The following is a 25682-nucleotide window of genomic DNA, read 5'->3' as shown; positions in this document are numbered from 1 at the left end:
CTGCAGTAGACCCTCTCTGTTGTGTTCCATGTACGGTTCCCAAATTTTTTAAAATAATGTGACTTTATTTTTTAAATTATATATTATTTTTCCAATGGAATACATTCATTCATTTCCATGTACCATTGCTGTACTCTCAGGCTCTCTTCTGATTTCCAAGTTGACATTATACATTTTTTTGCTACAGCTAAGGCTATCATAATAAATCTTTTTTGCACTTCATCCAGTTTGAGCCCTAATTCTTTACTTCCTATATTACTTTGAAGAAAGATCTCTGGATTTTTTGGTATGTTGCTTTTTGTGATTTTATTTAATATCTGATTTAGATCTTCCCAAAACTTTTTCACTTTCTCACATGCCCAAATTGCATGTATTGTTTTTCCTGTTTCCTTCTTACAGCGAAAATATCTATCTGATAATGTTGGATCCCATTTATTTAACTTTTGGGGCGTAATAATATAGCCTGTGTAAGCAATTATATTGTAGCATGCGTAACCTCGTATTTATTATATTTCTCATAGTTCCAGAGCATAACTTTCCCCATATTTCATTTCTTATCTTTATGTTTAGATGTTTTTCCCACTTTTGTTTGGGTTTATAGCTTATTTCCTCATTTTCTTTCTCTTGCAGCTTGATGTACATGTTTGTTATAAATCTTTTAATTATCATTGTGTCTGTAATCAAATATTCAAAGCTGCTTCCTTCTGGTAATCTCAGTCTCCTTCCCAATTTGTCTTTTAAGTAGGTTTTCAGTTGGTGGTATTTTTCCTTTCTACATGAATCTTCTTCCACCAGCGTTGTCTCCGCTCCATCCTCAACATCCATTGGAGCGCTTACATCCCTAACGTCGAAGTACTCGAGATGGCAGAGGTCGACAGCATCGAGTCCACGCTGCTGAAGATCCAGCTGCGCTGGATGGGTCACGTCTCCAGAATGGAGGACCATCGCCTTCCCAAGATCGTGTTATATGGCGAGCTCTCCACTGGCCACCGTGACAGAGGTGCACCAAAGAAAAGGTACAAGGACTGCCTAAAGAAATCTCTTGGTGCCTGCCACATTGACCACCGCCAGTGGGCTGATAACGCCTCAAACCGTGCATCTTGGCGCCTCACAGTTTGGCGGGCAGCAACCTCCTTTGAAGAAGACCGCAGAGCCCACCTCACTGACAAAAGGCAAAGGAGGAAAAACCCAACACCCAACCCCAACCAACCAATTTTCCCCTGCAACCGCTGCAATCGTGTCTGCCTGTCCCGCATCGGACTTGTCAGCCACAAACGAGCCTGCAGCTGACGTGGACTTTTTACCCCCTCCATAAATCTTCGTCCGCGAAGCCAAGCCAAAGAAGAACATGAATCTTCTTCCAAATGTTGAGCAGATGGTGCAGTACTGGTGAATTTCTATATTGCACCAGTTTTTCATCCCACTTATAAAGTATATGTTCTGGTACCTTCTCCCCTATTTTATCTAGCTCTATCTTGGTCCAATCTGGTTTTTCCCTTGTTTGATAAAAATCTGATAGATATCTTAATTGTGCTGCTCTATAATAATTTTTAAAGTTTGGTAGCTGCAAACCACCTTGTTTATTCCATTCTGTTAATTTATCTAGCGCTATCCTCGGTTTCCCCCCTTTCCATAAGAATTTCCTTATTATTCCTTTTAGTTCATTGAAGAATTCCTCTGTTAAGTGAATTGGTAACGGTTGAAATAGATATTGTATCCTTGGGAAGATATTCATTTTAATGCAATTTACCCTTCCTATCAGTGTTAGTGGTAAATCTTTCCAATGTTCTAAGTCATCTTGTAATTTCTTCATTAATGGCTGATAATTTAATTTGTATAGATGGCCTAGATTATTATCTAATCTAATACCTAGGTATCGGATTGCTTGTGTTTGCCATTTAAATGGTGATTCTTTTCTAAATGCTGTGTAATCCGCATTATTCATTGGCATCTCTTCACTTTTATTTGCGTTGATCTTGTACCCCAATATTTCTTGATATTCCTTCAATTTCTTATGTAATTCTTTTATTGATATTTTTGGTTCTGTTAAGTATACAATGATGTCATCTGCAAATAAACTGATTTTATATTCCTTCTCTTTTATTTTTATCCCTTTTATTTTATTTTATGTTCTTATCAGTTCTGCCAATGGTTCTATTGCTAAAGCAAACAGTGAGGGAGACCTAGTTGACCTGCTTAATTTAAATTGGTTCAATATATATCTATTCCGTGCTCTCCAGGCGTTTTATTGTTCGGCAGCTTTTTTAATATATCCCGTATTTCCTCTATTTCAAATGGTTTTATCAATTTGTTTTGCTCCTCTTCTTGCAATTTCGGTAGTTCAATTTTAGCTAAAAACTCATCTATTTTGTCTTCTTTCCCTTTCTTCTGTCTTCTCAGTTCTGTATAATTGCTCGTAGAATTCCTTGAAGTTTTCATTGATCTCTGTTGGGTTATATGTAATTTGTTTGTCCTTTTTCCTTGATGCCACTACTGATCTTTTAGCTTGTTCTGTTTTAAGCTGCCAGGCTAGTATTTTGGCAATTTTTTCTCCTAGATCATAATACTTCTGATTTATTTTCATTATGTTCTTCTTCACCTTATATGCTTGTTGTGTTTCGTATTTTATTTTTTTGTCCGCCAATTCTCTTTTTGTTATATTTTGCCTTGTTGCTAGTTCTTTTTCTGTACTTACTATTTCCCTTTCCAGCTGTTCTATTTCCCGATTGTAATCCTTTTTCAACTTAGTTACATAACTTATATAAGTTACTCTGATGAAGGCTTTCATTGCATCCCCTAATATAAATGTCTTTCACTGATTCCATATTTATTTCAAAGTACATTTTAATTTGGCGCTCAATAAATTCTTTAAAATCCTGTCTTTTAAGTAGCATGGAGTTTAATCTCCATCTATACGTTCTTGATGGGATGTCCTCCAGCTCTATTGCTAATAACAGGGGTGAGTGATCCAATAACAATCTAGCTTTATATTCTATTTTCCTAATTCTCCCTTGGATATGGGCTGACAACAGGAACAGGTCATTCCTTGAGTATGTTTTATGTCTACTCAAATAATATGAGTATTCCTTCTCTCTTGGGTGCTGTCTCCTCCATATATCCAAAAGTTCCATTTCCTGCATTGATTTAACCATAAATTTGGCTACTTTGTTCTTTTTGCTGGTCTTTTGTCCAGTTTTATCCATCTTTGAATCCAAATTAAGGTTAAAGTCCCCTCCTATCAATATATTCCCCTGCATATCTACAATTTTCAAAAAGATATCTTGCATAAACTTTTGATCCTCTTTATTAGGTGCATATATATTGACCAAATTCCAGAGTTCTGAATATATCTGACTCTTTATCATTACATATCTCCCTGCTTGATTTATTATTTCCTCCTTTATTTTGATTGGTACATTTTTATTGATTAATATAGCTACACCTCTGGCTTTTGAATTATATGATGCTGCCATTACGTGCCCTACCCAGTCTCTCCTTAATTTATTATGTTCCACTTCAGTTAGATGCATTTCCTGCATGAATGCAATATCTATTTTTTTCTTTTTTCAGTAAATTTAATAGCCTCTTCCTTTTGATTTGGTTATGTATTCCGTTAATATTTATAGTCATATAGTTCAAAATGGCCATCTCATACTCTGTTTACATCTCATTTCCGCTTCCTCACCACCACCTTTCCCCTTCTCCCCATTTTCATTTCTCAGTTTTCCTTTTTTTGTACTCAATGTATGACAACACTTCTAAATCATAAAATACTTCAACCACTCCCACATCTAAAATTCCCTGAACCCCAGGTGTCGCCCCCATCTCTGGTCATCCCTTGCCGGGCAACCACAACTCCCCTCTCCATTCGGACTGCGAACCCATTCACAAGAGTCAACTGATTTCGCAGTGACTGTTATTCTCTCCCACCCAACCCCCTCCAGAAAAGATTTTTATCTTCACATTAAAACAAAGTTCCCCCTCTTCTTCTCTTTATATTTTTTAAACCCCTCCTCTTTTTCCTCCCCTTCTCCCTTACTTCCCTTTTCTTCCCTCCTTTAGTTCTTACTTATATATTATTTTTACATCTTTATATGTAGTTTGTCGTCATTCTTCTTTCTTGTTACATCTCTTCATCTCTCTTTCTGTCCTGCAGGCGTTCTGCAAATTCTCATGCTTTCTCCAGATCTGAGAACAGTGTTTTCCTCCCCCGGGATAACTATTATAAGCACCGCTGGATATCTTAACATAAATTTTGTAGGTTTTTTTCCATAGGATCGATTTTGCTGTGTTAAACTCCTTCCTCTTCTTTAGGAGCTCAAAACTTATGTCTGGGAAGAAAAATTTTTTTTGACCTTTGTACTCCAGTGGTTTTTTGTCTTCTCTCATTTTATTCATTGCCTTCTCCAATATATTTTCTCTTGTCGTGTATCTCAGAAATTTTACTGAAATGAATCTTGGATTTTGTTGTGACTGTGGTTTCGGGGCTAGTGTTCTGTGTGTCCTTTCTATTTCCATTCCTTCCTGCATTTCTGTCGTTCCCAGGACTTTTGGGATCCATTCTTTTATAAATTCTTTCATATCTTTGTCTTCTTCATCTTCCTTTAGGCCCACTATCTTTATATTGTTTCGCCTACTATAGTTTTCCATTATATCCATCTTCTGAGCTAACAACTCTTGTGTTTCTTTAACTTTTTTGTAACTTTCTGCCAATTTTCTTTTTAAGTTGTTCACTTCCATTTCTACTGCCATTACATGTTCTTCCACATTTTCTAATCTTTTCCCTACATCTGTTATGACCAGCTCTATTCTACTCACTTTTTCTTCTGTACTTTTCATTTTTCTTTTCATTTCACTAAATTCTAGTGTCAACCATTCTTTTAATGCTTTTATTTGTTCTTGAAAATTCTTTTTAATCTGTGTACTGTCCATTCATTTTACCTTCTATTCCTCTGTGCAGAGCTTGGTGTTCTTCTTCTTCTGTGTCTGCTCTTGGGTTTGTGTCTTCTACTTCTCTTCCTTGTATCTGTGTCTCTTCTGACGACTTTCTTGTTGAGCTGCTTGCCACAGTTTGTTGGGTGTTTTTTTTTCATGGCTTCTTGATGTTGGTCCCTTCTTCTGGGCTGGTTATCTGTTGGGCCTCCTGCTTCTGTTTTTCTTTCTCATCCCTCCCTTTCCTGTTGCTTTCCTTTTCTTCCAGCTGGGAGCCCTGCTGTTGGACATCTCTCAGCTGTTCGTGCTGTGTCGGTTCACTCCACAGCTGGTCCCCCCTCCCATCAGTGTTCTCCTTGTCCTTGTTGTGCGCATCTCGTGCATGCACAATTGCACACCTCTGTTTGGCTCAATGAGCCATTTTTGCAGTCCCACGGTCGGAAGGTCGCGACCCTGCAGGGTCTCTACTATCCTCGGGGAGCGGGCTCCTCTTGTCACGGCGGGTCCCTGCTTTATCGTGCAGGTAAGGCCTTCTCCTTTCTCTTCCGGCGTCTTTCCTTCTTTTTTTCCCGTTTTTGGTTTTTCTTTCTTAGGTGTCATTTTCTTTCTTTTCTCCACACCTATATCTTTTATTTGTTGTGTTTTGTGTATCTGGGGCTTTGCTTTTCCTTCACTTTTTTTCTTCTTTTCTGGAGAGGGTTGGTATTCTCCTACCGGCCACTTCTCCATCATGTGACTTTTCCCGCTGCGTTAAAACTTCCTGAAGACAATAAACGCTATTGTTGAATACACTCACTATGCTATTGCTTGAAGGACATGTGCATCAACATGTGTTCATCTATAATCAATGTAATGCACAACATCTGTATATATGAGTATCTTTTATAGCCTCTCTGCATCTATCCTGATTCAGCATTCCCCGGCCCAAAGACTACATTTGCATAGCATCTCCACTGAGTGCATGCCCAGGCGTGTTTGGACTGAGTAAAACAGCTTGATTTGTGGGCAATAAACTAGTGGACTTAAAATATGACAGGAAATCACAAAACTAGGTAATATCTAAAAAGAGGTAGGTGATAGGAAAGTTTTATGGTGGATTTCGTGATCAGCAGGTCAAAATCCATAAAATATACCCAAAAATGATCAGGAAGCAAAATCTTTGTTGTCCAGTGTGGTCTGCTATTCTTATTTATTTCTACAGCAGTGATAATTACTGTATAATTTCTTTGTGCTAGGTTGATCTACCTTCACAGGAGACCAGTGTGAAGAAAGGTTTGTTTACACCACCTTCACTTACCAAGTAAGTATGATTACTCCAGTAACCCTGAAGCATGCACTCCCCAATCCAAAATGGAGGGACACAAAGTTCTCAGAAAGTTTTAGTGCTAGAGGAAGTAATAGAGATAGGAAGAGGAGGGATATGGGAAGCCATTGCAGTATTGGTGAACAAAGGTGAGAATTTCAAGACATTGCCAGAGCATGTGTTAATGCAAGAGTGGGACCACAGGTAGCTGATGAACAGGACTTGATGTGGTTGGGACAGAGACCAGGGAACTTTAGGTGATCTTAACTTGCCTCGCAGGTATCAGCTGGTGAAATTCCACCAGTGGAGCACAAACAAATTAGAACCAGGGCCACTCAGTCTCTCGACATAATGTTGCTATTGAATAAGATCAGAGCTGATATAATTCTGTTAAACTCTGCATTTCTTCCAAGCTCCATAAAATTTCACCCTATCAATAATCTCTTCAACCTCTGCATTAAAAATATTCAAAGAGAGGTCTAATTCTACTATCATGTGAACAAGAGAGTTCCAAAAACTCATGACACTCTGACTAAAACATTGTTGCATCTACCTGAATTGGGCAGTTGTGTATTTTTAACCCCCCCCAGTTCTAGATTACCTCATGAAGATTCTCTCTTTGTTCACCCTGTCAGAATCCTCTCAATCATCTACCCTCTCATACTTCAAATCTACAACAGATAAAAAGCTTCACTTTCCTTGTATGTTAACCTGTCCATTCCACATACTGGTCCCGTAAACTGCTGAAATGCTTCCAACATGAGTACGTCCTTCCACAAGACATATTCTTTAAAGAAGAAACTGCGCACAAATTCCCAGCCAATTACAGATACCTGCAGAGAACACAGAGGTTGGGCCAGAAAGGTACTGCATCATTTAACTATCACGCAGCCAGATTACACTGGGCCATAGCATTGCTATTGACTGCAAAGGGCAACATTATCACCACCTCTTTAGATCTTGACTCCTATTTGGTTGTGCTCTTCTGATGCTCTGTTGATAGGATATTCTGGAGTACCAAACAGGTCCAACCCTTCGTTATCTACCTTCTGTGCTACAGCATCCACCTTGTCAGCAATAGAACAGACAGTTGGAAGCTAGATTACATTATACCTTCCCTTTCTTACGTTAAAGGTTTCTATTCATTTCAGTTTTGAAAGATATTATTTTGCTATGTCTCCGTTCATCCAGAGCAAATGCTCCCAAATGACTTAAGGGATGCCCCCTCCTGAATGTATTGACTCAGTAGTGAAAGCTGAGACCACATCACATAATTATACAAGTCAGCCAACTGTAGAAGATATCCAATCAGCACACTGCATCTCACACACCCTCCCCCACAAGTTCTGCATTTAAATCATTTGGAACCGAAAGGAATCTACTGAGATGTTTCTTTCTTAGGTGCCATTTTCTTTCTTTTCTCCACACCTATATCTTTTATTTCTTGTGTTTTGTGTATCTGGGGCTTTGCTTTTCCTTCACTTTTTTTCTTCTTTTCTGGAGAGGGCTGGTATTCTCCTACTGGCCACTACTTTATCACGTGACTCCTCCCGCTGCGTTTAAACATTTGTTTAATATATGCTTTGTTAAAATCTTTGCTCTTGTGCTTGGATGATTTTCCCAATCAAAATTGTAAGCTTTATTGGTGGCATTTTAAGCATACAATGTGCATTTTATATAAATATTTCTCACATTTCACTGAAACTAAAATGAACTTGAGGAAATTAAATTTAATAGAGGATCCTAAGCATAAAATAATAATGTAAAATTAAGTTTTATATATATATTTTAAAAATACTGACTTACCGCTGACAGGGGCCCGCGATGTGTGGCTCGGTTTGACTTTGAAGGAGACCAGCCCGATGAACTCACTTTCTTTGAAGGTGATATTATTGCATTGAAAGAGTATGTGAATGAGGAATGGGCTCGAGGAGAACTGAAAGGTCGCATAGGAAATTTCCCTCTGAATTTCGTGGAACTTGTTGAGGACCTACCAACATCTGAGCAGAAGACCATTCAGAATTCACCCCTGTCATCAGGTGAGTGACTGCTGAAGTATACAATGACATGGTTAGACCATACCTCAAAGGGCGTGAGCAGTTTTGTCCTTTCAAAACTATGTATCATCTTTGGAGTGATTTACCAGAGTGATACCTAGGTTCTAGGTTATATAACAAAGGACGATTGCATAAATTAGTTTATATTCTGTCCAACTGAGAAAGCAAGAGGTGACTTAATATATATTAAGGGGAATGATAAGGTGGAGGAAAGCTTATTTCTGCTGGTTAAGAAGTGTAGGCCCTGAAACTGATTTTAGATGAAATTAGGTCAAGGGTGGCAAAGATTGGATCTCTTCCTCTGTCTCTGAGGAAGTCTGATTGTAAAAGTTTAAATGTAACAATGTTTTGTAGCGGTAGCTACACCTGCTCCTGCAATAACACACACAACCAGATGGGTTGAGCTCAGTGAGCAGACTAGTTTATTGCAGGCTGCTGGGCTGTATTTATACTCCCAGCCCGGACCTGGGTGAGAATCGCGCTGGAGGGTGCTGATGTCACCCAGGCATCATGTAGTTCCCCCAGCGCAGGCTTCTGAGCCCCGTGCTGGGAGGAAGGGAAAACCCCCAACGGTGCCATTTTGGATGGCTACCCCGCCGCGTGGCTTACAAGCAGAGCCAGTTCGCCTACCTAGTGGTGAGCCACCACACAACCTCCCCCAGAACTGGTGCCAATGTCCTCCACGGAAAGCAGTTAGCCGGGAACGTGAGACGGGTGGGTGCCATGCCTGGGCAGCGGTGGGGGTTCGAACGAGTCCAAGCATGCCCAGAGGTGAGGAAGTAGTTCGTGTGGCAATCGCTGGGGATTGTGAGGTGCGTTGACGAACTCACCAGGTAGTGCCAGCGGCATACCGTAGACCAGCTCAGCTGATGACACCTGCAGATCTTCCTTGTGAGAGGAGCAGATGCCCAGGAGCACCCAAGCCAGTTCTTCCGCCCAGTCGGGACCGGTGAGGCGGGCCATGAGTGCCAACTTAAGGTGGCGGTGCAGATGTTCGACCAGACCAGCCTGTGGGTGGTAGGCCGTGGTGCAGTGTAGCTGGATCCCCAACCTGTTGGCGAGCTATGCCCAGAGCGTAGATGTGAACTGGGCGCCCTGATTGTTGGTGAGGTGACCCGGGATGCCGAACCGGGTGACCCAACCATGCAACAATGTTCAAGAGCTTGAGTCGGTGGAGGCGTCTGGCATTGGGATCACCTTGGGCTAGCGAGTGGTGCGGTCCACCATCGTAAACAGGTAACGGTTGCGGAGGAGTCACGTGATGGAGTAGTGGCCGGTCAGGGAATTCCAGCCCTCTCCCGAAAAGTTTAAAAAAAACACACAAAGCACAAAGGTACAAGATTAAAATTTATAATAAAGTAAAAATAAAGGTGAGAAGAAAATGGCAGCAAAGAGAGAAAAGTCGAAAACAATGGGAAGAAAAGAGGAAGAAAGAATGTCGGAAGAAAAAGGTGAAGGCCTTACCTGTCCGAAGAGGCCCGCCGCGGAGAGAGATGCCCGGTCCCTCAGGTCAGTGGAAGTCCCGGGCTTGGCACTACAAAAATGACTCGCAGAGTCGAGTAAAAGTGCGCAACCGCGCATGCGCGAGGAGTCGCGCATGCACGATGCGCATGAAAAAAAACACACTGACGGGAGGGGGGAACAGCTGCGGAGTCGATCTCCACAGCTGAGAGAGACACCTGCAGCACAGCAGCAGGTGCAGAACACAGACAATAACAAGAAAGAAGAGGGTAAAAAGAAAACAAGGAAACAACAGATGGTCAATCCAGAGGAAGAAGAAGAAGAAGGACAGAAAGAAGTGGAAGAAGAAGAGAAAGGCAAGACAATGGATGTACCTTTTTTTAAAGAATATATGGAATCAGTGAAAGAATGGCAATTACAAGAATTTAATGAGATAAAAAGAAGAATTAAGAATGCAGAAGAAAAAATGAATAAAATGGAAATGACCATGTCAGAGATAGGAAAAAGAGTGGAAAATATGAAAGAACGAGAAATAATTGTAGAAATGGAAGTAGAGGACTTAAAAGAGAAATTAGAAGAATCTAATAAAAAAGTTAAAGAGGCACAGGAGCTGTTAGCTCAGAAGATAGATATAATAGAAAACTATAATAGAATAATTAATATAAAGATAGTGGGCCTTAAGGAAGATGAAGAAGGCAAGAATATGAGAGAATTTATAAAAGATTGGATCCCCAGGGTCCTAGGAAGACCAGAATTACAGGAAGAAATGGAAATAGAGAGGGCACATAGAACATTAGCCCCGAAACCACAACCGCAGCAAAAACCAAGATCCATTTTAGTAAAATTCTTAAGATATACAACAAGAGAAAATATATTGGAGAAAGCAATGTAGAAAGTAAGAGAAGACAAAAAGCCACTGGAATACAAAGGTCAAAAAAATTTTTTCTATCCAGACATAAGTTTTGAACTCCTGAAGAAGAGGAAGGAGTTCAATACAGCAAAAACGATCTTATGGAAAAAAGGATATAAATTTATGTTAAAGTACCCAGCGGTACTTAAAATAGTTATACCAGGGCAACAAAACAGACTATTCTCGGATCCAGAGGAAGCAAGGAAATTTGGAGAACAACTACAAAACAAGCAGAGAGATGAAGACATGTAATGAGAGTAAAAATGACCACGAACTATATGTATGTGTGTAAAGAGGAATATGTGTGTATATATATAGTGTGTATACATGAATGTATCTGTATTTATAGGAAAATATATAGAGTATAGACAAGAATTAATAAGGTAAGGAAAGGGAATAGAGGGAATAAGGAGGGAATTAAAAGAGTGACCTTTGTTACATATGAAAATTGAAATCTTTTCTGGGGGGGGGCTGGGTGGGGAGGAGTTACGGTCACTACAAAATCAGTTGACGTTTGCGAGTGAATTCGCAAATCCAAATGGAGAGGGGAGATGTGGTTGCCCAACAAGGGATAAAGGGAAACTCAGGAGGGGGAGGGGAGAATGGGGTTAAAGAAGTTTTAAATAGGAGAATAAGGAAAATGTTTGTTGTTTTAGAAATGTTGTCTTATAAAGTGTTCAAAACAAGAAAGCAGAAATGGATAAGAAGGAAAGGTGATGATGGAGAAATGGAAAGGGAAGATAAACAAAGTATGAAATGGCTACTCTGAACTATATGACTTTAAATATTAATGGAATACATAATCAAATTAAAAGGAAGAAACTGCTAAATTTACTGACAAAAGAAAAAATTGACATAGCATTTGTGCAAGAAACACATTTAACTGAATTGGAACACAAGAAATTAAAGAGAGATTCGGTAGGACACGTAACAGCAGCGTCGTATAATTCAAAAGCAAGAGGAGTAGCTATATTAATTAGTAAAAATGTGCCAATTAAAATAGAAGAGGAAATAATAGATCCAGCAGGGAGATATGTAATGATAAAATGTCAGATATATTCGGAGTTTTGGAATCTACTCAATGTATATTCACCTGACGAAGAAGATCAAAAGTTTATGCAAGATATTTTTTTGAAGATAGCAGATACGCAAGGGAACATATTAATAGGAGGGGATTTCAACCTGAATTTGGATTCAAATATGGACAAAACTGGGAAAAAAATTAACAGAAAGAACAAAGTAACCAAATTTATAATTAAATCGATGGAAGAAATGCAACTTTTGGATATATGGAGGAAGCAACACCCAAATGAAAAGGAATATTCATATTACTCGGGTAGACATAAAACATACTCAAGAATAGACCTATTTTTGTTATCAGCTCGTATGCAAGATAGAGTAAGAAAAACAGAATATAAAGCTAGAATATTATCGGACCATTCACCCTTGATATTGACAATAGAGTTAGAGGACATCCCTCCAAGAATGTATAGATGGAGATTAAACTCCATGCTACTTAAAAGGCAGGATTTTAGAGAATTCATTGAAAGACAAATTACAATGTACTTTGAAATAAATACGGAATCAGTGAAAGATAAGTTCATACTATGGGATGCAATGAAAGCGTTCATTAAAGGGCAAATAATAAGTTATGTAACCAAGATGAAGAAGGACTATAATCAGGAAACAGAGCAGTTGGAAAGGGAAATAGTAAATATAGAAAAAGAATTAGCAATGAAGGAAGATATAACTAAAAGAAGAGAATTGGCAGATAAAAAAATAAAATATGAAACACTACAAACTTATAAGGTGGAGAAGAACATAATGAAGACAAAACAGAAATATTATGAATTAGGGGGAAAAAAACACAAAATTCTAGCATGGCAGCTTAAAACAGAACAAGCTAAGGAAATGGTATTGGCATCAAGGAAAAAAGACAAACAAATCACATATAATCTTATGGAGATCAAGGAAAACTTTAGAGAATTCTATGAACAATTATACCAAACTGAAAACGAAGGGAAAGAAGGGAAAATAGATGAATTTTTAACCAAAATTGAACTACAAAAATTACAAATAGAGGAACAAAATAAATTAACAGAACCATTTGAAATAGTAGAAATACAAGAGATAATAAAAAAATTACCAAATAATAAAACACCAGGAGAGGATGGATTCCCAATAGAATTCTATAAAACATTTAAAGATTTATTAATTCCTCCCCTCCTGGAAGTAATCAACCAGATTGATAAAACACAAAGCTTACCAGATTCATGTAAACAAGCAATAATTACAGTAATACTAAAGCAAGGGAAAGATCCACTCGCACCAGCGTCATATAGACCAATATCATTACTTAACACAGATTATAAGATAATAGCTAAACTATTAGCAAACAGATTAGCAGAGTATGTACCTAAAATGGTAAATCTAGACCAAACTGGATTTATTAAAAAAAGACGCACAGCAGACAATATTTGTAAATTTATTAACTTAATTCATGCAGTAGAAGGGAGTAAAGCGCCAACAGTAACAGTTGCTTTAGACGCAGAGAAGGCCTTTGACAGAGTAGAATGGAATTATTTATTCAAAGTATTGCAAAAATTCAGTTTACCAGAGAAGTATATTAATTGGATTAAAGCATTAAATATAAGGGGCCATTGGCGAAAGTGACAGTAAATGGATATATATCAAAGCAATTTAACTTAAGCAGGTCAACACGGCAGGGATGCCCACTATCACCCTTATTGTTCGCGTTAGCTATAGAACCACTAGCAGAATTGATAAGAACAGAAAATAATATAAAAGGGATAAAAATAAAAGACAAGGAATATAAAATCAGTTTATTTGCGGATGATGTTATAGTATACTTAACAGAACCAGAACTATCAATAAAAGAATTATATAAGAAATTGAAGGAATATGGAGAAGTGTCGGGTTACAAGATTAACGTAAATAAAAGTGAAGCAATGCCAATGAATAATGCGGATTTCTCAAAATTTAAGAAGGAATCAGATGGCAAATGCAAGCAATAAGATACCTAGGTATACAAATAAATAAAAATCTCGGCCATCTATATAAACTCAATTATTATCCACTAATGAAAAAAATTACAGGACGATTTAGAGCATTGGAAAGATTTACCAATAACACTAATAGGAAGGATAAACTGTATTAAAATGAACATTTTCCCAAGGATATTATACCTATTTCAGGCATTGCCAATACACTTGACAGAGAAATTCTTCAAGGAGTTAAAGAAAATAATAAGGACATTTTTATGGAAAGGGGGGAAACCGAGGATAGCACTAGATAAATTAACAGAATGGTATAAACAAGGAGGCTTACAACTGCCAAACTTTAAAAATTATTATAGAGCCGCACAATTAAGATACCTATCAGATTTTTATCAAACAAGGGAAAAGCCAGATCGGACTAGATTAGAATTAGATAAAATAGGGGAAAAGATACCTGAACACATATTATATAAATGGGACGAAAAATTGGTACAACGTAGGAGTTCACCAGTATTACATCATCTACTCAATATTTGGAAAAAGATTCATGTAGAAAGGAATAAAACAAATTGCAATTACCAAAACTAATATTGATGCAAAATAAGTTACTCCCTTTTACAATAGATAACCTTTCCTTTAGAGAATGGGAGAAAAAAGGGATCAAAAGAATAGAAAATTGTTTTTCAGGAAATAGATTATTATCCTTTGAACAAATGAAAGATAAATACAATATAACTCAAGATACAGTGCTGGCATATTACCAATTGAGATCCTACTTGAAGGACAAATTAGGAAGCAGTCTGAGGTTACCAGAGGGAAGTAACTTTGAATATGTGATTACAGATACAATGATAATCAAAAGATTTATAACAAATATGTATATTAAACTGCAAGAAAAGGAGAATGAGGAAACAAATGGTAAAACTAAACAAAAATGGGAACAAGATTTAAATATAAAGATAAAAAAGGAAACATGTGTGAAATTATGTTCTGGAACGATGAGAAATACAATAAATACGAGGTTACGTATGATACAATATAACTGGATACACAGACTATACATTACACCTCAAAAGTTAAATAAATGGGACCCAACAGTATCTGATAGATGTTTTCGATGTAAAAAAGAAAGGGGAACAACAATTCATGCAATCTGGACATGTGAGAAAGTAGAAAAATTTTGGGAAGATCTAAACCAAATATTAAATAAAATTACAGAAAACAATATACCAAAAAATCCAGAGATCTTCCTCCTAAGTAACATAAAAAACAAAGAATTTGGAATTGATTTGGATGGTGCACAAAAAAGATTTGTTAAGATAGCTCTAGCCGTAGCAAAAAAATGTATTATGTCAACCTGGAAATTGGAAGATAATTTGAAAATACAACAATGGTATATAGAAATGAATAAATGTATTCCATTAGAAAAAATAACATATAGTTTAAGAAATAATATGGAAATATTTGAACAAATATGGGAGCCTTACATGAAACACAATAGAGAAAACCTACCGGGGACATTCACTACCTAAATTAACGAAAGGAGAAGGAAATGAAAAGAATTGACTAAGTGGAATTTCTTGTTTATTTTTATTGAATGACAACATTTTTTGACTGGTTTAATGTATCTTAGATTTTGTACTTTAAATGGACGGGGGGGGAGGTAGGGAGGGTGGGATAGGAGGAGGGAGGGGTGGGAGAAAATGACACTATATATTTGAAAAGGAAAATGTATGTATCATGGTCAATGTGGTTTATGGTGTGAAAAATAAAAAAAATAAAAAAAAAAACAGGTAACGATTGCCCTGGGAAACGGTTAAGGGCTCGATGATGTCCACGTGAATGTGGCTGAACCATTCCCGGATGTGCTCGAACTCCTGTACGGGCGCCCTGGTGTGCACCTTGGATGTCTGGCAATGGGTACACGTTCTAGTCCAGCCCACGATCTGCTTCCCCAGGCCATGCCATACGAACTGTTCTGCCACCATCTGGACCATAGACCTGATGGACGGATGTGAAAGGTCATGGATGTGACGGAAGACCTGCCTGCGCCACTGCTGGGGAACCACTGGTCGCGGGATGCCCATGGAGATATCGCACAGAATGGTGCCTTCGCCACTCGGAGTCAGGAGGTCTCGGTACCGCAGACCCATGATGGTGGTCTTGAAGGCCCTCGTCTCCTCATCAGACTTCTGGTCCTGGGCGAGCTGGTCGAAGTCAAGGCCGGGCGTCAGCGCGCAGATTACCGGTCGCGAGAGTGCATCGGCAACCACATCGTCCTTCCCCGCCTTGTGCCAAATGTCAGTGGTAAACTCCGACATGAAGGACAGGTGACGCTGCTGGCAAGCCAACCAGGGATCCTTTGCCATTGCGAGCACCTGGGTGAGGGGTTGGTGGTCAGTGAAGATGGTAAAAGTCCTCCCCTCCAAAAAATAGCGGAAATGCCGCACCGCCAGGTACATGCCCAGTAACACGCAGTCGAAGGCACTATACTTGCGTTCTGGTGGGTGGAGCAGGCAGCTGAAGAATGCCAGCGGCTTCCAATGTCCAATTCACCTGCTGCTTCAGGACGGCACCGATGGCTGTGGCAGTGGCATCTACAGAGAGTGCCATATGCAGGTCGGTGCGCGAGCATGGTGGCCTTCGCGAGGGCATCCTTGGTGGCCTCGAATGCGGTGTAGGCTTCTGGGTTCCAAGCGAGTGTTTTGTGCTTGGCTGTGATGAGGGTGAATAGCGGCTGCATGATGCGCGCAGCCCCTTGAGGCTGTCCGGGCGTGGGAACTCCCTGATAGCGGCAACCTTCACAGCAGTAGGCGTGGCTCCTTCGGCCGTGATGGTAGGGGTCAGGAACTGCATGGACTCCTTCTCGAACTGGCACTTGGCCGGGTTGATGGTAAGGCTGAAATTGGCCAGCCAGGAGAAAAGAGAGCGTAAGTGGGCCTTGTGTTGTGCCCAGTCCTTGCTGACAACAAGGATGTCGTCCAAATAAATAAAGACAAAATCCAAGTCCCTGCCCACTGAGTCCATGAGGCGCTGGAAGGTCTGAGCAGCATTCTTGAGCCCAAATGGCATGCACAGGAATTCGAACAAGCCAAAAGGGGTGATGATGGCCGTCTTGGGTATGTCCTCAGGGTGGTCTGGGATCTGGTGATATCCACGCACCAGGCCAACTTTGGAGAAAACCCTTTCATTGTGCAGGTTGGCCGTAAAGTCTTGGATGTGAGGGATGGGGTAACAATCAGGAACTGACCCCCATGCTGGGAGGAAGGAAAAACCCCTGACGGCGTCATTTTGGCCAGTTCCCCCGCCGCGTGGCTTACAAGCGGGGCCAGTTCGCCTGCCTAGTGGTGAGCCGCCACACATTAATATTTATTAGGTTTATTCAAGTACTAACTGTGATTGTAAAATTGCCAGAAACTATCACTGAAAAGTAGCAGTTTTGCCCCTGGCTATCTTTAATAAAACCACAAAATTGTCAATGTTAAATAGATCATTGATTTTTTGCATCTGTATTCTGGAATTTTAAGCTCATTCCAAAGAACTGAATCAGAACTTGTTCCCATCATACCTTTGAATGTAAAGTAACACATTGTAAATTATAATAATGTTCCAAATCTCCCCAGTTAAAAATGCAAATAGTCAGTTTTTCTAAATACATTATTGAATCTTTCTGTAGATTCTATGGGTGATGGAGCTACAGAGATCTCCACACTTGATCAGGTAAGTCTGCTTAAATAATGAAAATTTGGCATCTCGTACACAAATATGTATCCATCGAAACGTGTCAGAAAGTCCTGCCTTCTGTTTTATCCATAGTTTTACAGTTTCTGAACTGGAACCTGTAATTAATTAACTTTATTAAAGTATAATGTGTTCATAAAAAGCTACAAAGTGTTGATTTATTTGTAACTCAAACTTCAATACTTATTCCATCAGGTGCTGATACATTTCCTTGTTTCTCTTGTATCTTGTTCATGTGTTTGCCAGCCTGATAGTAATGGGTGTTAAGGCCCCTGCAAAATCTCTTAGATCAAAGGAATGGACAAAGAAACAAATAGTGCTGGAATCTTGAGCCAGCAATGAGAAGCTGGAGGGACTCAGCAGTTGGACAGGATCCATGGAGAGAAATGGACTGGGACCCTTTGTCAAGACTAAAGTGGGACGGAGAGATAGCAAGGAGAGGGCAAAAGGTTATAAGGTAACAAAAGAAGTTAGGAGAGAGGATGGGGGAAACAGGCAGGGAAGTTGGAGTTCAGACCACTAAGGTTGGGGGGGGGGGGAGGAGAATGAAAAGCAAATGGGTTAAAAGAATGGGCTTAGGTAAAGGTGGGAAGAAAGGAACTGGATTGGAGTGGGGGTTACCTGAATTTGGAAAATTCAATGTTCAGTTTATTGGATCGCAGGATACTGGACAGAATATGATTTCTTAAAGTTTATGCTAGGTTTCACCCTGACAAGGTATGTGGCTGAGGACAGACATATCTACGTGATGAATTAAAATAGTTGACAACCAGGAGTTGCAGCTGGCGGCATGAGTTTGGAGTGTAGGTGTTCAACAAAGCAGTCACCCAGTCTGCATTTCATCTCTCCAATGCCATGGGGCCCATATGGAGACACTGACTGCAGTTGGCAAGGGTGGAGGGGGTGCATGTGATGGACACTTTTCCTCACATGGAAGATCTACATCTTTCCCCCATCTGGATGGAGGTAGGGAAAGGTGTAGCAACAACTTACTATGTTTGCAACAGAATGTGCAGGGGATGGGAGGATAGGTGAGGATGGGAAGAGAAACTGGCTACAAAGTGGGTGGTCACTCTGAAAAGATCTGGGGAGGGAAGATGCATCTAGATAGAGCGATCACATTGGAAGTGTTGCTGGATGCAGATGCAGGTGGGGATGAAAAGTGAGGACCAAAGGAAGGTCAGTCTGCGGGGAGGTGGGGTGGGAGCGGGTGAGTAAAATGTGGGAGATGCAGGAAAGGACTTTATCAACGACAGTAGGGGAGGCACGTTTCTCCAAGAAAGGGGACTTTGCAGATGTCATGGAATAGAAGGCCTCATCCTGGGAACAGATATGGTAGAGATAGGGAATCGATGAGAAGCAGATAGCATCTGAGACAGGGTGGAAAAGGGCTTAATCTAGGTATTGTGGGAGTTTTGGAATAAATGTTGGCGGCTAAGCAGAGAGGTCCAGGGAGGAGATTGGTGAGACGGGGAGATGCCAGAAATAATCCATGAATTTGAGGGCAGGGTGGAAGTTGGCAGCAAAGATGATGAAATTATTGAGATCTACATCAGTACAAGAGGCAGCAGTAATGAAGTCATTGATGAGCTGTGAGTGGTACTGGGGTAGGTTGCCAACAGGGACTGTTCTATGGACCTGACACAAAGGCAGGTGTAGCTGGGGTACAAAACTCAAACTTGAAGACAATGAAATGGTATGAACGTGACAATAAAATATTAAATTCTATCTCAACAGAAATGACTCTTTGTATTTTTCATTTGTTTTAACAAGTATTATTATTACTTTGACACCTACACTCTGTTTCCCTGTAACCTCCGCAGGTTGGAGACTTAAACCTGCTGTGGTGTGAGGCACTTTATGATTTCAAAGCAGAAGCTGCTGAAGATTTACCATTTAAACGTGGGGATCGAATTCTTGTCATGGAGCAGATGGACAATGAATGGTGCAAGGGGAAAATTAATGGGATGGAGGGAATTTTCCCATCTTCATTTGTTCAGTTCTGTTCAGGTATTGCTTCAACGACATGAGGACTATGCAATAATGAAAATTTCTGGTTACTTTGTTTTCTTGGAATTGAGTTATATTGTTGTATTAAAAGGACTAGACCAGTAATTGACAGATTATTGTGTCTTCATAATGGTGAGAAGACAGAAATTGAACAACAAATGAGAGATTGCAGATGCTGAAATCTGGAGCAAAAAAGCAATCTGCTCCAAGAACTCACTGTGGGGAAAAGAATGGTCAGCTTCTCAGGCTAGAATCCTTCATCAAGAAATTGAGGGATGTCTGTAAATGATCAGCATTTCTCGAAGCCCCAGTACCAGCCTTTCATTTTATCAACTGTGAGTTAAATATCCCCACTAGTGACAAAGACATTTCCAGACGACATAGTATTCTGTATGTGAAGTCCAAATTTGGTTGTTGTAGTCAAGTATTAAGGATAATGGGACCATTGAGTCAGGTTTAAATGTCCAATCGACACACGACTCCAAATGCCACATGAATGACGAGTGGGTGAACAGTAGGAAGGTTGCAAGTGAATTCCTGGAACTGAAATTGACAGCGAACCTACAATGTGTCTGAGAGAGTCCTGGGCTAAAGTGAAGTTTTGGAGAATACATTTGATTACTTGTATGTTCACTATTTTTGTATCATTTTTGTTCTTTTCAGGAACAACCAGTGCTGAAAATCAACAGTCCTCAGAGAATAAAAGAGGAATAGCCAAGGCACTGTTTACCTTTGTAGGGGAGAATGAGGATGAGCTTGATTTTAAGGTATGTAATATGGCATTCATATCTGTAATGCAGAGTCCATAGGAAGTAAAGGGTAACCATTGTTTTGGGCATGAGCCTTTGGTCTAGGTATGAGCAAAAGGCAGGCAGGGATTTAGATATTTTGAAAGGGAGGTAAAAGATTGGGTGAAGTGGGGAGTAGCATTACTAATCAGGGATAGTATCACAGAAAATGAAGAGGTTGTGGAGTGAGTGTACTGTGTCAGTGTGGACAGAAGTCAGAAACAGGAAGGGAGCCATCACTCTGTTGGCTTCCAAATAGCTCTCGGGTCTTTGAGGAACAGATAGATAAGCAGATTTTTTGAATGGTGCAGAAATTACAGGGTTGTTGTTGAGGGTGACTTCAACTTTCCAAATATTGATTGGCACTTCCTTACAGCAAGAGGGAAAGATGGTGCAGAACTTGTCAAGTCGTATTCCAAGAAGTAGAGGAATTGGTCAATATGTTTGCAGATGACATGAGGGTTGCAGATGTGGTGGATAGTGTAGAAGGTTGTGATAGGTTACAACAGGATAGAGACAGGATGCCAAATTGGGCAGAAAAGTGGCGATGGATTTGAATCCGGATAAGGGTGAAGTGATGCATTTTGGAGGGTCAAAGTTTAAGGCAGAGGACATGGTTAATGGCAGGATTCTTAATAGTGTGGAAGAACACTACGGACTGGGCAGACCTTGGGTCTAAATCCATGGATTTCTCAATGTTGTGGTGCGGGTTGATAGGGTAGTTAAAAAGGCTCATGATATGCTGGCCTTCGTTAGTTAGGAGATTGCATTCAAGAGTCTTGACGTAATGTTGCAGTTCTATAAAACCCTGGTTACAGCACATTTGGAATATCGTATTCAGTCTGGTTCATTACAGGAAGGATGTGGAAACTATGAAGAGGGCACAGAGGAGATTACCCGGGTGTTACCTGGATTGGAAAATGTATTTTATGAGGCAAGGTTTACAGAGCTAGGGCTTTTCGCTTTGGGATGAGAGATGACTCAATAGAGGTCTCCAAGATTATGAGAGATAGAGTGGACAGCCAACATCTTTTTCCCTGGGAGGGAGTAGCAAACGTTAGAAGACATCTGTTTAAAGTGAGGGGATGAAAGTGTAGGAGAAACCTCAGGGAGTAGTGGGAGCATGGAGTGTATTGCCAGGTGTGGTTGTGAAGACTGATACAATAGGGATATTCAAAAGAGTCTTAGACAGGCACATGGATGCAAGAAAAATGAAGGATTATGGTCTTGAGGTAGGGAAGGTTTACTTTGTTGACTAGACTTAAATAGGTCGGTGCCACATCGAAGGACATCTATGCTGTAATGTTCGAATGTCCTCAACTTGCCTCTTAACCCATCCATCAATTAACAAAAGGTGAAATAGTGTACAAAGTCTCCTTAATTCCTTTATCATGGGTAACTCACCAGCTTTAAAACACCAATTTGAGGGCCTTACTGACTGGAGATGAGCAGCATTTCATTGTGCTGATGTGCACGCATCTGCTCCTCATAACAATTGTTTGTGAAAGCAAAAAATCTCCCTTCTTTAAACTGAATAAGGACTGTAGGTCTGGTCCCAGCTGCCCCTGTACAATTGTAGCAGGACCTCTCTTTGTCGGATGCTTCACCCACCTCTGTCCCACATGTCTTCTTCCAAATGCACTAGGTTGAAAACTATTCACACTGTCTCACTGAATTTTATAAGACCTGCCCATACAAGTTGTATATTTTCTTTTATTTCAGTGATGTATCATTTGAAACTTGTCAAACTTGTCACATTCACTTTAGCAGCTGGAGATTTTTGTATTCTTGGGAAAGCTAAGCTCAAACCTTATTCCAAGGTGAAACAGATACATCCATTTATTACACTGTATATAGTGGACATGATGTGCAGGTAGAGTCTTAAGCATATCACCTCACTTCAGATTTAAAGCTTTGTTTATTCAAGCTTTGGTTCTGCAATTCAGATTTTAATTCAAGTAGCTTTTAAAGTATCAAAGAAATGCAACTAAATGATTCCATTTGCAAAATTTAAAGTGTGGATGTGGCAAATAGATAAATTCACCAAACATTACAAAGTGTGTTAGACTAGAAAGGTACAATATAAATGAATAAGTAAATCAGAAGCCAGTTCAAATAAATTATAATAAATTGTTGATTTTACTTAATACCTTGCTACCAAAAAGTTTTCATAGGATAATCTACTGAAATCGCACTCTGGATAATTATAAATTATTTGGATGCAAGTTCCTTGCTTTAAAAAAAAACATTCATTGCGTGCAACAGACATTAGGACAATTGGCTCGTGATGTCGCAAATTTAAAGCTCTGGTCACAGAATCGAGTTACATTTTGAATGTAATACCAAATCATACCAAATTTCTTGCAATTATTTTCCTATTTTACAAATTATTTCCAAATTTTTGCTTCTTGATTTTTAAGTTACCTTTTCAATATTTTATTTTTCTGTTTAGTCTATTTGTTTTCATTACATGGGGCAGCACAGTTCGCATAGCGGTTAGGACAATGCTGCTATAGTGCCAGCAATCTGGACTGGGGTTTGAATCCTGCCCAGTCCGTAGTGTTTGTACGTTCTCCCAGTGTCTGCGTGGGTTTCCTCCAACCATTCAAAACGTACTGGGGATTGTAATTGGGCGGCATAGGCTTGTGGACTGAAATGGCCTGTTACTATGCAGTATGTCTAAATTTAATTTATTTCTTTGGTATTTTGACTTACACTGTTGATACCATCTGATGTTATATACGTCTTGTAGAAACTTCTGGCTGTTTTTTCTGAACAAAACAAAATTAAGTAAATAAAAATATTATTTAGGACTGACAATGTTGCTGTGTTCTTGGCCATAATTAACTAGTAGCAACTATTCTAGTGTGTGTAAATATTAACAGAAATCTAAATTGATTTTTGTCCCTAAGGTTGGTGATATAATAATGCTACTGGAATTCATAGATGCTGACTGGATGAAAGGGGAACTACAAGGAAAAGAGGGCATATTTCCCAGGAGCTTTGTTCAGGTTCTAAAAGACCCATTGTGAAATTCTCTTGCTGAGACAGAACTTGGTCAACCATTTATTTGTGCCAAAGGAACACAACAGTATGAAACAAATGTAGTTGCCGTTGGAAGTTCTTAATTAAGTGTTCTATTACCTGTGAACTAAAATGTACTGAATCACTTGGAAACAGTGATTGGATTGGTGGTCAGGATTTGTACTCTCAACATTATAACAGATTATAATTTTACTCCATGACATTTATAGATTCCTGTATTAAATGAGGAATGCAATCATGATAATTATAATTAAAAATTACCCATTGATGCCAACATATGCTGGTACTGACAGTAGATGGGCTGGTTTTCCCATTTTTGCTGTTATCTTTAACTTGCATACAAATTGCAAGCACTTTTTAATGTCATTTCAGTAAACTGCATTATGCATATTATTTCACATCTTTTCATATCAATTTTTAAAGGTAAAATTGTTTCTAAAAAAAAATAATAGGGCTTGATGGTTTGTCTGCAGTATTATTCAGCAGTAACTGGACATTGGCAGAAACAAATGATTTTGGTGTGGATTCTTCACCGGTGACATTTCTAGGTATCATTGCTTTGTGATAGACTTTTCAATAAACAATATTTATTTCAATACTATGGTTTTTTTTTCCAGAAATAATTTCAAAATACGACCTGTTAACACTTGGAAAATTTGCATACTTTTTGCCGTAACTATCACAAGAAAACTGCATTTTAAATGCATACTGGATAGCAAAACATCAGTTTTTATGTGTGTTGAAAATTGATTCCACCAATATTGCCATCTGGTGGTTATGTTGTCAATCTGACAAAAAAGATATCGGAGGTGTTTTTGTATAGAAATCTTAAAAGATTGGAGTAACTGCACTCCAAAGGAAGTATATTTCAAAAGGTCATGGCTAACATCCTGAGACGAGGCTGTCTGTATTTCTTAAATAACCCCACTTATTCAATGTGTAGCAAGTAGATTACAAATTAAAAAGAGAACATTATTCAGCTAGACGACAAGTGACATGGGCAATTAGTGCAGAACTACTTATAATTTCAACTTTGAAAATTCGAAGTCATTAAAAAGCTAACAGAATACTAGTCAATTTCTAAAGGAATTGAATACAAAAGTGGGGAGATTCTGCTTCTCTTGTTTGAGGCGCTAGAGCAGAGATCATTTAAAAATATAAAACTCTTAAGATTGATGGACTGGGTGTTGGGACAACACTGATACAATGTTTCCTTTCGAAGGGAATTTAGAACCTGCGGTCACCCCTTTCACACTTGTATCCCACTAAAATGGCTGTTCAGTGTCCTGGAATAAGAATGGGGGTTTGGCTTTTCACACTTGACCACTCCTAACTGGGACAGTGAATGCTTTAACACTTGCAAGGAGCCATCCCTGGGTTAGAACTGTTCTACCTTCTTCTGGTGACATCATGACACGCCGAGGGATGGTGGACCTGCCCTAAATCCTGATCAATGTATTATAAATCATATATTTTAACAAAATTAATTATAACATAATTAAGCTTTATATACAGCACAATATGAGCCCTTCAGCCCCTGTTGTTGTGCCAACCTATATAAACCTTTATGAGGAACTAGGAAAGTGCTTAGCAATAAATAGTAATAGCGGACAACTTTTAAACAGGATGGGAAGGTTGGAAGAACTATACTGCTCAATTTATACAGCGTAGGGAATTTGTAGCCCTAAAGCGCATAATTTATATAGCAGGGAAAGTTCAGACCACTATCACGAACAATTTAAACAGCATAACACAGTTGGTAGTGCTATTGCATGCAATTTATAAATACCATGGGGAAAAAGCAATGGCAGACCTTCCCTCCCAGAATGCCATGCAGCAGAGAAAGGGCTGTATGCCTAGCTGCATACATGGAAAATTCATAGAGGGATCGCTCTGCTGCATGGCATTCTGGGAAGTCAGGCCTGCCATTGCTTCTTATCCACGCTGTTTAAAAATTGTCCACGATTGATATTTATTGCTGTTTATTTCCTCTCTCCTTATGTGACTTTCTCATGGCAAAGCTTATACCTTCATTTAAATCTTCCTGCACTCATGCAAAAACTTGGGTCATTTCAATCCCACAATGCAATTACCCATTTCACACTTACCTTTGGGGATTGTACTAGGGGTTGAGGCCATCAATCTGATTCCAGCATTCAGCTGATTTTGCTTTCACACTTGCCACTTTAAAGGCCAATTGGTATTTGATTCCTGGGATCACTTGCAAGCATGAAAGGTATTTAAGATTGTGATAGTGTGATTAATTTTTTCTTTTGCAGATTTTTGGATGGCAGTAGACGTAGAATGTTTTGAATATTTTGAAGACTAAAGTTGGCAGATACTTGATGAGCATGGGAAAGAAAGGTTACTAGGGGTAGACAGACTGCAGAGATCAGCCATGGTAGAAATGGTGAAGTT

At 39.3% G+C, this 25682-nt stretch overlaps 1 protein-coding gene across 9 annotated transcripts in view; it reads left to right on the top strand.

The window, feature by feature from the left end:
- Nucleotides 1–23860, top strand: part of sh3d19 (SH3 domain containing 19) — a 255194-nt gene extending 231334 nt beyond the window's left edge. For all 9 annotated transcript variants that reach the window (XM_069926446.1, XM_069926443.1, XM_069926440.1 and 6 more), the window contains 6 exons: nt 6168–6232; nt 8051–8274; nt 17357–17400; nt 19245–19431; nt 20095–20198; nt 23132–23860. In XM_069926446.1, the coding sequence (XP_069782547.1) occupies nt 6168–6232; nt 8051–8274; nt 17357–17400; nt 19245–19431; nt 20095–20198; nt 23132–23251 (744 nt within the window). In that variant the 3' untranslated portion in view covers nt 23252–23860. The remainder of the gene's footprint in view (nt 1–6167; nt 6233–8050; nt 8275–17356; nt 17401–19244; nt 19432–20094; nt 20199–23131) is intronic.
- Nucleotides 23861–25682: the final 1822 nt, after the last annotated feature.

Source organism: Narcine bancroftii, chromosome 3 (genome assembly GCF_036971445.1).
Source record: "Narcine bancroftii isolate sNarBan1 chromosome 3, sNarBan1.hap1, whole genome shotgun sequence".
Classification (NCBI taxonomy): Eukaryota; Metazoa; Chordata; class Chondrichthyes; order Torpediniformes; family Narcinidae; genus Narcine; species Narcine bancroftii.
Note: the sequence above shows the minus strand (reverse complement) of the source record. Positions and strands in the feature narration are given on the sequence as shown.